The sequence below is a fragment of the Rhinolophus hipposideros genome (assembly GCF_964194185.1).
Source record: "Rhinolophus hipposideros genome assembly, chromosome: 10".
NCBI lineage: Eukaryota > Metazoa > Chordata > Mammalia > Chiroptera > Rhinolophidae > Rhinolophus > Rhinolophus hipposideros.
In genome coordinates, this window is record NC_138056.1 from 74,823,769 (window position 1) to 74,838,732 (window position 14,964).

Genomic DNA, 14,964 nt, shown 5'->3' on the forward strand with positions numbered 1-14,964 from the left:
TAAAAATCATTGCACTGTATACTTTCAAAAAATGGTAATGTGACTAAAGAGAGCACCATTAAAAATGGTGTGGTAAAAATGCATTCAAACCAGCTTTTAATTTACTGACACTTAAGATACCAGCTAAAGCAAAATGATTCTAAGTTAAAAGGTACAATTAAAAGAAGATTCTGAAAAAATCTGAAGTAACAGTGCTAATTTCCAATTCCACAGAGCCTACAACACTAAAACTAAATAACGTCTGATCTTTGGTAAGAGGCATCTCCTTTACAAATTCAGGCTGCAATCTTTCCTGCTAACAAAATAAAAACATGGCAAAATGTATACTTTAAGCATGAGGATCACTGTAACGAACGTATACTTCATCACGTAATCATCTACCTTATCCTCTGACTATACAGAATACAGTAGCTACACAGTAACATAGCACTACATAGTAATTCTAACATTATGGGTATTAAAAAAAATTTGAGAAAGAGCCAAGTTGAACTTCATAATATTGGCATCAGAATCTCAATTTGCCTAACCTACTTTAAAAGGCAGTTTCTGGTTAGAGACCAGGTCTAGAAAAAAATGATAAATTAATATTAAAGCTCTCACTTATAATTAAAAAAGCAAAGAAAACTCCAGATAATTCTGAATGAAGTTATATCTATGTTCTAAATATCAATTTACAGAGAAAGTCCTAATGTCATTTTGTCCATCACTAAAAATATTGTCCAATATTTGAAATTCTCTAATAACATCTGACCTAAACAGAGAAGGAAAGCTCACATTTTCCCAAATTAAATTAAAGTTGAAGTCAAATAACATATCCTTGACAGTCAGATGAAACTTGTCTTTTGAGAGTGTCATTATGATATATTAAGATTAATAAATAGATTTTAAACTTTTCAATCATCATGTCAGAAGACTAAGGGCATGCATCTAGAAAAGATGAAGGAACATTTTGAAAAGCGATTTGACCACAGAAAATCATAGGTTAATTCCTCCTTTATTCTTTGAAAATTATTTCCTAAATTTCTTTGCAGCTTCTAATTAAAAAGACAAATGTGACAATATTTCTGAGGATTGAAAAAGAAATATGTTGTTATGCTCTTCCTCAGTTCCAAACCTGAGAACAAAAGTGAAGAAGAACAACAACGCCATTGCTCTGTGGTAGGGATGATGTATTTCAAACGTTGGACTCCTTCCACAATGTTATTAAAGTTTTTTGAAGCGTTGCTGCTAAGGAAAAAAAATGTCAAAAGAGCTCATGTTATTTATTGTTTCTCTTTGCTGTTTCAGGTTGTGCCTAAGCTAACGAGTCCATTTTATTGTAGAAACCACTGGCACAGCAAAATGCTATAACAAGTGAACATAAAATATATTAGTAGACACAGGTGATACAAACTTGATTCCGAACTCTAGTGAATCTGAAAAGACGACTAGGGATTTTAAAACAATGACAGTCTGTATAAAAAGCAGATCCAAACAGAGCTCCTATAGAGTAAGTGACAGGGTCTTCGAGTCTTCATTAGGAAGACAAGAAGTAGAGCTCAAGTCACATTTTGTGAAGATATTAGGTGAGCTTGATTATCTCTCTGAAATTATTAAACCTACTGACCTCCAGTACTTCCTTCTATACGGCAAGAAGTGAGGGGGAGAATGGATAGGAGGAATGTCACAAGTGGAAAGGAACAATAATAATAATAATGGTAGAAGTGATACTAATAAACATATTCAACACTGAACCCAGGGGCCAAAGATATAATAAGAATTTTACATGGGTATGTTATTTAATCCTCACAAATAACTTTCTGAGTTATCTGACAGCATAAGCAACCAGAGAATTATTTTAACTTAGTCTTGATAATAGAGTGAGCTCTTTATGGTTGAAAAGTCAGATACCCCTCTGCTCTTTAAAAACACATCTCAATTCATTGAATGATAGGGATGATAGAAAACCTCATAATCAACTGACCTCATATAAATTTATGTTAAGGATGACTTGTAAAGGAGTAAAAATATTATTTGTCTAGATTCTGTGGCTCAGAGATTACAGGGATTTACTAAGATCACAATTGCCTGAGACACCTCTCTCTGACTCTATTGCCACTTCCCCCACACATCATGACCTCACAATGCAGAGAAAGAAGTCATGTGCGTTACTCTAATTCCTAACAGCCCTATCTACAAACATCTCTTCACACAAAAAAGCTTTGAAACCTACGTGAATGTTAGGTTTATAAGACCAAATGTTAACTCCAAAATTACATATTAGACTGCAACAAATTTTTTTCTCAATGCCTCAAAAAATCTACGTGATAAACTTCCAAATTCTCAGAACAATATTAGATTTTTTAAAGAATAATAAACATTTATTTGAGCCAAAGGAGCTGCAGCCCGGCATACACAGATTCAGGTAGCAACCAAAATTGTGTTCCCAGAAGAGTATTATATTTGAATGACCGGAAAGATACACAGCACAAATTAACATGGATTCCCAATTCAGTCTCAATTCCTAATGCTGAATCTGTTGTTGTTGTTTTTAAATAATGAACCAATTCATTCATATTTAATACTTGATATCTAATAAGGAAAGATGATGAAAAGGAAGATGGGCTTCAAGAAATATAAATATATAGGAATGCCATATGGGGGAAAAGCAAATACAGAAGAATATGCAAGGCATGGATGATCACTTAGAGAAGATATACAGGGAACCAAAAAATGGGAATCAAAGCTCGGTCATGCCATCGGGAAGACTTCCTTCTAACCTCAAAACTCTGTTGAATTAATGGCTGGCCAAGATTACTGCATCAGATGCTTCTCAGTTACACTCTTGCTATGCTTTTGTCATTATAACTCATCACTACAGAATCAAGATGTAAATTCTTTGGAACTAAGATGATGGCTTTCTTTTTCATTAGTATCACACCAAATTGCTCACAAGCATGCTCTACCTCTATGCAGTTAATCATTAACTGACAACACAAAATGGCAAAGATCATGGTTTAGCAAAAGCATTACAATCCATTCTGAATAATTTACTGTCATTCAGCTACATGATTAGCTCTTGTTTTGTTCTTTTGTTTTGTTTTGTTATGTTTTGTTTTGCTTTATGACGACAGCGACAGCGGTGGTGGTTCATTGGTATTAAGTGAATAGCCAAAATAGCTCAAGTATCATGAAAGCCTTTACTGCTAGACAAAGGAATAAATATCCTAAATTAGTTTTTAAAGTAGCATTTCTTATCAAAGACCACTAAAAAATTAGACCCTCCAGACAACATGGTGTTATCTATTAACAGGAAGAGATATGGGGAAAAGAATGAATATCGTGGTCAAATTTATCAACAGAATCATAATTTTAACTCTCATTTTCTTTTTTCTTTCCATGTCTTAAGAAAACACGAATTTGGAATTTGAAAACATAATAACTAAACAATGCTGTTCACCTGCTTATGACTCCCTGCCACAACTTCATTCACTGTAATTTCCATTTGGGCTAACTGGAGCCTCCCAAATGCCCCACTTCAGCAAACCCAGGTGAATAAACAGAAATGTAAACCTGAGGATGAGAGGACTGTTATCCTTATTCTAACTAAAAATCCTGCCTATTGCTTTATTTTTAAACTGCCACTAACATGTTTAAATTATAATTGCATCTTCTCAATGAGCACAGTCCCTTATAATTGGAACTAGCAGGGGGCTTTGACATTTGAGTCATCGTTTCCTTATGTCTATTTCTTACCCTGGTATACAAATTAAATAGAAATACAAGCCAGATGAAATATAGGGGGGAAAATTTGACACAGAATCTTTAAATTGCATTTAATTTTTCACAAATCTGCACAAAATATAGAACAATTAACATTGGTAATAATATATTCTACTTCAGGCACATTGTCAAAACATCAACTTCAATTCTAAAAGCTAAAGATGCTTCAAACCTTCCTAGCCAAATTTTGAACTTCTGTAAGACAGCTTTAATATTACCCATGTTACAAAGGTAGAATAATTCCAATTTTCAAGCAACTACACATATAGACAAAAATATACATTTGACAACGTTCTTCCAAACTAAAGAGCTTCAAAATGGGTAGCAATTATTGAGTATGTATATAGTACATGAGAAAAATATTATTTAAAACATGTGTAATCAATGTAGGAATGCATAATAATAATTCACTCAGACTAAAATATCCAAATGTGCCAAATTGGAATCTTCAGGCTTTTCCTTCGATGTTTGCAATTCACTGACCTCACATGATAAAAATATTACAGAATGATTCTTTCTAATCTGATTGAGTCACACTAACTGAATATGCATCCTTTCATCTTTCTCAAATATTTTGTTTAAACTTTTTTCATTGAATTTTAAAATTATAAAAATTAATAAATTATGAAACTAATGCTATATACATCCTCAAAAATGTCTTTGACTCTGCTTTCAGGAGGTTATTTCCTCATTTATTTTATTATTGTAGACACTCCAGAATATGTCTAGATTATTCATCTACTGAGTGTTCATTGTTTCTGCGATTCTTCCTTCCTTTAGCTCAGAGCAATCTGTTCATTTTTACAGCTTTCCCAAAATGCCTGGGAACAAACTGAATAGCCTAACGGAACTTTATCTATCTTGACACAAAATATTAAAAGGAAGCTCTACTGAAAACCGAATGTACATTCAAATGTCTAATCTGGAAATTCACATTATTCTTCCTTTAATCACTGAAAGTATATAACCAAATTTAAAATAGTCATGGCTGATTTTCTTTACATTTTAATTTATTATTTATTTTAATGTTGACTTTTTTCTCAAAATATTTTACCTTAGGGAATATGTTCGTTTAAATTCAAATTTTCTAAGATGTATTTCTCTTATCTTTTCATCATTTATTTATAATTTATAACCCAGATTTTCCCAAAAGGGATTCAAAGAAATCCACAGGAAAGATTTCTAGATTTCACTGTATTCGCAACAAGTGAAGATGTTCTAAAGAAATGAGTCTCTATTCCAATACTAAAATGTAATCAGAAGTCCTGAGATAGTCACTTCATTTCCAACTTTCAGGAAATACATTATTCTGCATTTAAAACAGAAATAGGATGTTAACCAGATATTCCTGGATTGTGAAATTTAGAACAGAATGTATTAAAAGTGTAGCTAGCTTTTGACCTATAGTTATTTAAGTATAAGGAAAGCAAGTCCCATAGTGTTGAACCCAGTCTTACCATTTCCCTCACAGTTTGACTTCCATCGGTGGAAATGTGCATGGGTTTACAGTATCAGATTTTTAGTGAGTGCTATCATTTTTGTAATTACTATGGCTAGTATTAATAAGTATCTTCTTTTAATATGCTGAAATAAATTAATGGAACATGCAGACACTATGCAAAATGGCTGGGAATGGAGCCAAATCTCATGACATACATCCAGGGAGCAGTCATTTTCTAAATGGCACTTTAAGCTCTCTTGCCTAAATAATTACAAGTACAGCCAGCATGTAATTTACTGAACTAATTATGCACTCTTTGAGTTCCCATCACCCATCTCAAGTTCATGGTCACTTACCTTGTCTTTATTCTCAGTGCCAGGAGCCTCAGGCTTGGTCCTAATCACAAATGGGGTGGACAGGCGCAGAAGGACCCTTTCAAAGGTGGCATTGACCTTTGGAGAAACAATCTCGAAGCAGTCCTCAAACTTGAGCACTTTGTGAGTGTCACATCGGAGCTGCTTCCGCAGGCCTTCCCCCAGCTGGAGGACTAACATGTGGGGGTCAAACATCAAGTGGAAAGGAAAGGCTCTGCAGAAGGTGTTGATGCTAATTCTGAGGTCCGCGGGAACTTGGGAGGTTCCTTGTGGAAGGTTCTTCGTGATATTAGTGCTTTCACATTCTTTGATAAGGAAAGTGAGACAGCTACAGTTGCCTGGGTTTGAACTATCAGAGCACAGTTTCTCATTCGCAACTTGCTCCACTTCCACATCCAACCGATAGATCTTCTTTCCTGCAGCCTTTATCATCCCCAGCATTGCAAACCCCACAATGTGGTGAGGGTGGAAGTAGTGCAGCATGAGAGTACCTTCAGGGAGCTCCTTGCATAGGAATGATGGTGACTCCAGAGTGGCCTGTTTTCCAAAAGAAGTTCTAATGTGTTCCAACAAAGCATCAAAGCCATTGAAAAAGTCCTGCAATGTGCCACCTACAGCTCGAAGGACTCTCTCATTCTCATCAAAGCATATATTAAAGAACTCCTCACCAAATTTTTCTTGAATTTCCTCAAACTTCAAACCTAGAGGTAAATGGGAAACACATGTTAGTGAAGTATAATACAAATAATTGAATTTTTAGTTTTTTTAATGCATATCAAATGAGATAGCTTAGTGAGTGAAACAAGAGAGGTATTTCCCTCAGGTCTACAAGTGTCTCAAATAGGTTAATTCATTCATTATTGAGTTAGAGAAAGTAAATTTCAGTTCATCTTCTGGATGCTTCCATTCTAAGATGTTAATGAGCATAAACATTATTGTTTTTAAACAGACTTTATTTTTTTGAGCACTTTTAGAGTCATAACAAAATTAAGCAGAATGCAAAGATATTTTCCATATGCCCCGGTCCCCTCCACACACCAGCACCTTTGGCCCCCACTATCAACATCATGCATTGCACTGGTACATTTGTTATAATCTATGAACCTACGTTAACACAACGTTATCACCCAAAGTCCATAGTTTACATTAGGGGTCACTCCGGTGTTGTACATCCTTGGGTTTTGACAAAGGTATAATGACATGTGTCTATTATGATAGTGTTCCACAGAGTAGTTTTGCTGCCCTAAAAATCCTCTGTGCTCTTCCCTCCCTCCCCCATCCCCTAGAGCATTAAATTTTTAAATGCTGAAAGTCTAACTTTTCTTTTCAACACCCTACTCCATTTGCTGTAATTAGCACAAATAACATCTTTTCCTTAATGATTTCCCTCATTGTTAAAAGATCTTTTTATAGAGGCATCTATAAAAATATCTCTAGATTATATCCATCCAATATTACCATCTTACTTATCAAAATACATTTGTTAAGTGGGAAATATCAAGCAGAAAGGGATTCTATGGTACATGAGTGGGGAATGGGATCAGGCTATCTACTATAAACAGAAGGACTTCAATGAGTAATCTCAAGGGAAGTCCTGCAGGTCAGCTAGACCCCAGGGAGGAAAGACAAAAGGAATTAAAAATGGCAGAACTGTGGAATGCTTTGCATTCTTTCACCCACAAAAGTGAGAATAGCCAAGAGTAGAGTAGAAATCTGAGGAGCTCGAGTTAAAAGGTCTTTGTTAAGTTTTCTAAGTTCATACTCACTCCTAGATACTGTCGCAAACAGAACACTACCTTATAGTAATGGAATTATAATGAAATACACACACACACACACACACACACACACACACACACACACACACACACAGTGCATTATACAGTAATTAGAAACAGAGACACATGTGATCAGGTAGATCTACCCTTGAGGATGTTCTGAGGAAATATAAGGAGGGAATTTATGGTCCAAAGAAGAAAAATACAACACAAATAAAAGAGTTGACGCTAAAAAAAGCTTCTATTAGAGTCACTCTTTTGCTTCTCCTTTGACTTTGGCTGTGTAGGGGAGCAGGATTTGCCACCCCAAAATATGTCTCTTTGGCATTAGAATTATTTTATGCTGATTATTTTTAAGAAACAAAAGACTTAGAAAGGGCTTTTTACCTCCCCGTTAAGTGCCTAAAGGAATTTAGATACAGGGCCTGGCCCAGGAAGTACTACCACCAAATAACTACAAAGAATATGGATTATGTGTGGGAGGAAAACTCCGAAGGGCTTAGATACCTAAGACATCTCTATACCCCATTGTCTCCACATAGCCCAGGCAATTTTTGTTTTTCCACCTCCATGAGAATTACCCTCCTCTCCTTTGAAGTGCCAGCCTCCTACTCCTTCTCCTTAGTTCAGAATGGCATATATGGCCCAATTGCCGGACCATGTGTGGGCCCCTTATGGCGCCTCAGTACATACACAATTAAATTGGTTCTTCTTCTGTTTATCTGTCTTATGTCAATTTATTTCTTAGAACAGCCAAAAGAACTGAGGAAGGTAGAGAATTGTTTTTCCTCTCCAACAGCTGAAATCAATACATGTAGTTTACATATTTATATTTTCTTGCCTAGTCTACTCCATCTTAGAAGGAGGTCCTGAAAATCAGGATGGGGAAAAGACAGGTCACTCTGCTAGCGTCCTGTTGGACTGCACAGCAGTCTAGACTGTCGGTGGCTTGGCTTGTTGCTCCTACCTACTATTCCCTAAGGGTTCTCCCATCCAGAAGTGAGGGAAGAAAACAGTTAACAATATTATTTTACAAATAGAGTTTACAAAAAATCAATTTTTTTTGAAAGCTTACTATATACACTCTAAACCAGGGTTGTCAAAACTGTGGCCCACGGGCCAACTGCGGTCCGCAATCCATTGTTAATTGGCCCGCAGCAAATTCCAAAAATATATTTAGTTTACTTAAATACACCAGGTGAGGCAATACGTACTTCACCTTGAGTAAGTGGCCTGGCCGTTTGCGTATTTTACCGCATATGACCCTTGGTTAAAAACGTTGAAAAAAGTTTGGAAACCCTGGTCTAAACACTGTGGTAGCCAAGTTAAGAGGTCAGTTTGACAAAGGAGTTCTTGAAATCAATGTGTAATGAAAAGAAGTTAAAATCTAAGTGAAAAGAATCCCTTTATTAAGAAGCTTTTCACATTAATTTTAGTTTGATAGATTTGATGTTCAAGGCAAGCTGAGAAAGTTACCTATTAAGATAAAAACATCAATCACCACTCACCTCACATTGTCACGTTACAGATTGCCCTTCAACGTATGTTACATTCACTAATAATAATACCAGGCAGAATTGATAATAATAGCATCTATGTGTTCAGATACCTAGCATGGGAGAAAACAAGATCGATGATACTCACCGCAATTTGGCGCCAGCTCCAACCACTCCACTGAAACTGCTTTTATAATTACTTAAACCAATATATACTGTTAGTCCTTATCTTAATTAATCTTGTTTGTTGTTTTCCTTTAATTTGATTCTACTGATCGTCTCTTCCTCCTAAATCTCCCTTCTCTCTTGGCTTATAAAACCACACTCTCGTGGTTTGACTACTATCTGTCTGAAAATTCCTTCACTAAAACTTCTTTTATGCCAGATCCTTACATCACCACCACTGTATTATAACAAAATAAGTCTAATACAAACTAAATTTCAAAGACAATGTCCTGTCAAAGACGTTATTAAATTTTTTAATTATGAAATGCTAATTAGAAACTAAATTCAGAATAAAAATTCTTATAATCTGACTACATTTTCTGAACACAAAATCCCATGTGACACTGAAAATATTCCATAGATTGCTTCTATACTTTTGAGAGTTGTATCTTACAAGGACTGTGGGCCTATAGGTACAAAAAAGAAAAACAGAATTTATTCTAACTTGCATATTTAATAACATTGAAAAAACCCTCACTGTTATTAAGAACCCAGATATAGACATAATACAGTAACTGTATATTCTATTTGCAATGCCAAAATCCCAAAGAATCATCCAGAAAATAAGACATAAATTCACCAAAGACAACAAAATAAAAACTACTCTGTGAGTACAGCACCAGAAATCCTTTCTGCCTTAAAAAGCACTTCTGTACTTTACGGTACAAGGATTGTCAGTTCTCAAATAATGACATCAAGGCCTATCAGTAGGCAAAAAATGATCTGTATCAATAAAGAAAAACTGAATTATTTTGAATATTACACTCAACTACTATACATGGTAATTTTATATAAACCACAATATTCAATTAACTAATAAAGATTTTTTTGTTCTCACAATTGTTAAACTGTACAAGATCAGAAAAGAAGAAAAAAATTCTTAGAGCTTAAAAAATTAAAACTAGGGAAAGATCACTTCAACTTTTTCAAATATGCTATCAATAGCCAGGACTTCCATTGTAAGCTTTATCTCAAAATTTAGAAAGCACAGAAAAAGTAGTTCAGCTCCGACAACTGGTGCAGCTCTCACTCCCAAGGTTCCACCTACGATTGATACAAACCCCATACTTACAGTAAATCACTTGAAACATATAGACAATGCTAATCTCCTCATATCATAAGATAAAATGACAGTTTGACATTTGGGTCTATAAGAATACATTTCCTCAAGAGACAAAACTTAAAACTGCTTTCATTAACAAGTAAGTTAGAAGTCAGAATTTTAAGTTACTGTTAATTCACCTCTTTTAAAAACATGAATAGCATAAATGCTGACATCTTCAGCTGTAGATGAAAAAGTCTGTTCACTCATGACATGAATCTTTTGCCCCTCATGCCGTCTGTCCAACTTCACACTGTGTACTTCTTGATGACAAGGACCTTCTCCCATTTATGTCTGCATACCTAATACCTGGCACATTGAGACTTAGACTTCATTCATACAAACTAAACATTGGCCTAAGTATTTGTTTAATAAATATAATCAAATATTTAAAGCTACAATTGTGCCATATCTAAGGATACCAAAACAATTAAACATATTCTTTTCTCACATGGGCCCTCACAGATAATTGAATTACGATGTGATTGGGTTGTAACAGGCATACAGGAATATCTATGGAGGCATGGAAAAAGACTGACTCTCTCCTCAGGTAGATAACATTTGAAGGGAGACTTGAAGAAAGAGTGGGTTCCAAAAGGCCAACAAGGAAAGAGCAAGCATACTAGCAGATGGGCCGTAATGGAATATGGATAAACCAGGAAAGTAGAAGATCCCAGCATGGTCAAGGAAGAGTAAGTAGTAACTGGATAATGGCTGGGGAGCAGAACGATGAGTTGTTAATTAATCAGCAATATTGAAGATGGACTTAAGGGTGCCAAGACCAGAGTCAAAGACAGCAGCCAGAAAAACGTTTCAATGTCTGTAAAAGGAGATTGTATTGACTGAATTAGGCAGTTCCAGTAAGAATGGAAAAATGAGTACAAAGCAATATGCCAAATTTTTCATAAATTATTTAATTTCATATTTTTAAAAAATCCCTACCAAGTAGATATTTTTAATTGTCCTCATTTTACAGGTGAGCAATATAATGAAATTTGCCAAAGTTCGCACAGCTATTAGTGGCAGAGCCAGGTCTTAAAGTGAAGTCTAATATGAAATCTTATCTAACAAGCATAGTATCAAAAGAGTAAGACATCAGAGAAGGTCCAAGATGGCAGATTAGGTAAACGTTATGCCTACTACCTCCCAGGATCAAACCAAAATTACAAATAAATTATAGAATAAACCTCAAGAATCATCTGAAGACTAGCTGAACAGAACCCTTAAAACTAAGGCTATAAAGAAGAGGCCACATCGAGACTGGTAGGAGGGGCCGAGACACGAAACAGGCTGACCCCAAACCCACACACAGTGGTTGAACACCAGAAGGGACACCTTGGTGATGGAGGTCCCCCAGAACATGGAGGGGTCCCAGCCCCATGCCAGGCTCCCGAGCCCAGGGGTCCTATGCCGGGAAGAACAGTCCACACAACGTCTGGTAGTGAAAATCAGTGAGGACTCTGTCTGCCCATTCCGGTGAGACAGAAGGCAGCTAGAAACCCAGATACCCATTTAAAGGGCCCACACACAGACTCACTAGCTTGCAAACACTCACCTGGTTTCTGATGGAGGGGCGGCAACATGAAAAATGCAAGAGACATACGGGGAAAGACTGAGTTGTGTGGTTTTGTAGCAAGGACTGAGTGAACAAGTGCGACTGTCCCTGTGTAGAGCCTGCCTCAAACGTGGCCTACAGGAGTGTGCCATCTTTTCTATGTTGAACCCTCCCCCAAAGGGCCAAATCTGAGCCTGCATAGGTCTGGTAAAATCGGTGTATTTTACCACCCTGATGACACCCTGGGTCCCTGTGCCAAACAACTAGTACTGCATCACCAGGAGAACTCTCAGCTCCTGGACAGCCAGCCTTACCCAACAAGCTGCAGAAGCATTTTTACAGCAGCAGAAGGCCACAGCAGCTGGGAAACTTTTGGTGGTGGGCAGTGAGCCACTATCTGCGCCACAGCCTCTCATGGGCAGCTCTCGGACACCCGTGGGCCTGAGGAGAGCGGTGCTTGGCTGCAGTGTTCTCAGGTAGTTTTTGCGAAGTGGTCACAGACCCAGCACTGGTACAAGAACCAAAACTGCATTAACTTTGTAAAAACTAATGACCATGCCTCGTGACTCCCTGGGAGCCCACCCGGCCCAGCTAGTGCTATGTTGCCAAAGGCATTCTCAACACCAGGTCAACCAGCCCAACCCACACACCTAAGAAGGCTTTTTCAGTGGCTGAGCCTTACTGTCAGCCAGCAGGTAGCAAAAGGCCTGGGGGCCCTGGACCTTTGGCTAAACTGCCCCATGCCAAATATTGGTGTCAGCAGGTGTTGGTTCACATTGAGGCCACCACCACATGCCTCCAGGTTCACCACAGACAGAAACCAACCACATATAGCTTTGTAGCTCCTACCAGATATCCCCAAACCGGTCATAGACAAGGCTGAAATAGCCCTGCATGGAAGCCCCGCCCAAGAGACACCAAAAACAACATACCCAAAAACTGGCTTCAGACTATATCAAAGCACCACCCAGTTAGCTAAACAATCAGCATAGCCAAAGGGTGGTCTCAACAGGCAGAAGAGCTCAGGGTGGGGAGGGATCCCCCTCTGAGGGGGTCAGCCCACACACAGAATCTCATACACTGTGGGGCTAGCCAATCCTCACACTCAGCCTGGGAGTCAATCCCCCCCATTTAGGTGCCAAAAGAAATCAAGGCTCATTATAAAAGAAGAATACACACAACACTGCCCAAATTGTAATTTTAAGGGAAATTGTTTTGAATCTGATCTATCAATATCGTCTCATTTGAATCTTGGTGGAACGAGATAAAATCTTTGTAGGTTCAGAGTACTTTATAGCCAGTAAGTAAAAATGATGGGATAATAATGGGAAAAATATCAGTTTTGTTCTTAATCTATGAAGGGTTAAACAGTGATTTTTCTACTTTAGAGGCATATAATTCTCCTCTTTTGGCTGCATTTGTGGCATTTCTGTCCCTCGACAAAAAGACTATAGCATATATCATATATCTATTTCTAAGTGTAGGTGAACTAAAATTAATTGTCCTTAAGATTTTCAAAATTTGATTAGATACTTAAAGACAACAAGATACATATTCAAATAAAAAAACAGGGATTTTTCTATCTTTGATCTAAAAAAGAATTTGCTAAGCATAGTAATAGGGGAAATCTTCTAACATATTTAATATTAATCTTGAATACCCAAAGAAATAGATATTATTAGAAGCATAGCAAGAGCTTCAGGTACAAAATATTTATATTGGTTACGTTTACAGTATGTGTATTTTTAGAATATGCTAAAGTACGCTTTAAATATATACAATACACAGGATATATATTTTAATAGAGAAAAATGTGGCATAATGGAGATGAAGCCAAACCCTGAGTATTGTGGAATATTTTTTTCATCCAGAAACTACATCTAAAAAGTAAAGCATCAGGAAAGTACACTCCAATATTACAAGTTGCTAATCCTTCCTTTCAAATAGCAAAGCACATCTTGTGCCTTTCTTATAAAATAGCAGATATCCCCTCATATTATAGATATTTGTCTGTGATCATTCTGTTGACTATAAACAGATTTAGTACAATAATTTATGAAGAAGTACAATCTCTAAAAACAGTGAGGTCTAGAATTTAAAAAGTAACCAATGGAGAAAGACTATAATTAACCAATAATAGAATTTTCCTCTGAACTGTACAAAATTCTAAATCTACTTATGGAAAAGGCAAAAGTTTCAGCCAGGATTGGTAAGAAAACACACACACACACGCACGCACACACAGACACACACACACACACACACACACACACACGAATATCTGGTTAAATTCCTGAAATACAGAGATAAAAAGCTTAATGAAGAAAACCTTTGAACTTGCAAGGAACAACAATTTTCAAAAAAAAAAAAAATTTAAAGGAATTAGAAGCTAGCTGATGGTGGAATAATATATGTGGAATGCTGAGACAGTTTAAATCTAAGAATTCATTACCCAGCCAAGATGTCTGTCTGGCAAACATTCAGAGAAACCATACCACTCAGTGAAACACCTAAGGAAAATAACTGAGAAAACATTTTAACCAAACAACAAATAGAACAGAACAGAGGAGTCCAGGTAAGAGAAGATGGGAAAAGTAAAAATATTGAGCAATGAACCTTGCAATACACACACACACACACACACACACACACACACACACACACACACGCGCGCGCACACGCACACACATACACACACTCTAATGGAGATATATGAGGTGTGATCAAACACTCTATGTCTCACATCACTTCTGGTATGCCAATTTCTGTAAAATAAAAACATTTAATGTGTCCTCATCCACCTTATTCACTGGATCTGGCACCTTGCGACTTCTGGCTCTTCCCCAAAGTCAAAATGACCATAAAAGAAAAACGTATTGAATTAATTCAGGACAACAAGGCAGCCATGACAGCACAACTAAAGACACTCACGAAAGGGGACTTCCAGAACTGCTTCAGAAAGTGTCAAGAACGATTGGATAAGTGTATATGAAGCAAGGGGGGATATTCTGAGGGGCATTAAAGACAACAACGTGTCATTTACTGTAATAATTTTTTAATTTAAATATTCACCATATTTTGTGATCACACCTCGTAGATATATTATAATGAAAAATTATCTGGAAATTTGTAACATAAATGTAAATAAAGATTATTGAAATGAGGTAAAGGGAAACTATTGACAACTGTGAGTTAAATTTTACTCATCATCTGCAACCAAACAGTCCCAGC

The 14,964-nt window shown here is 36.7% G+C and overlaps 1 protein-coding gene across 1 annotated transcript in view; it reads right to left on the bottom strand.

The window, feature by feature from the left end:
- GUCY1A2 (guanylate cyclase 1 soluble subunit alpha 2) overlaps positions 1-14,964 on the bottom strand; it is a 284,653-nt gene that overhangs the window by 201,685 nt on the left and 68,004 nt on the right. The window contains exon 4 of the mRNA XM_081065007.1: positions 5,560-6,278. Coding sequence (XP_080921133.1) covers positions 5,560-6,278 — 719 coding nt within the window. The remainder of the gene's footprint in view (positions 1-5,559; positions 6,279-14,964) is intronic.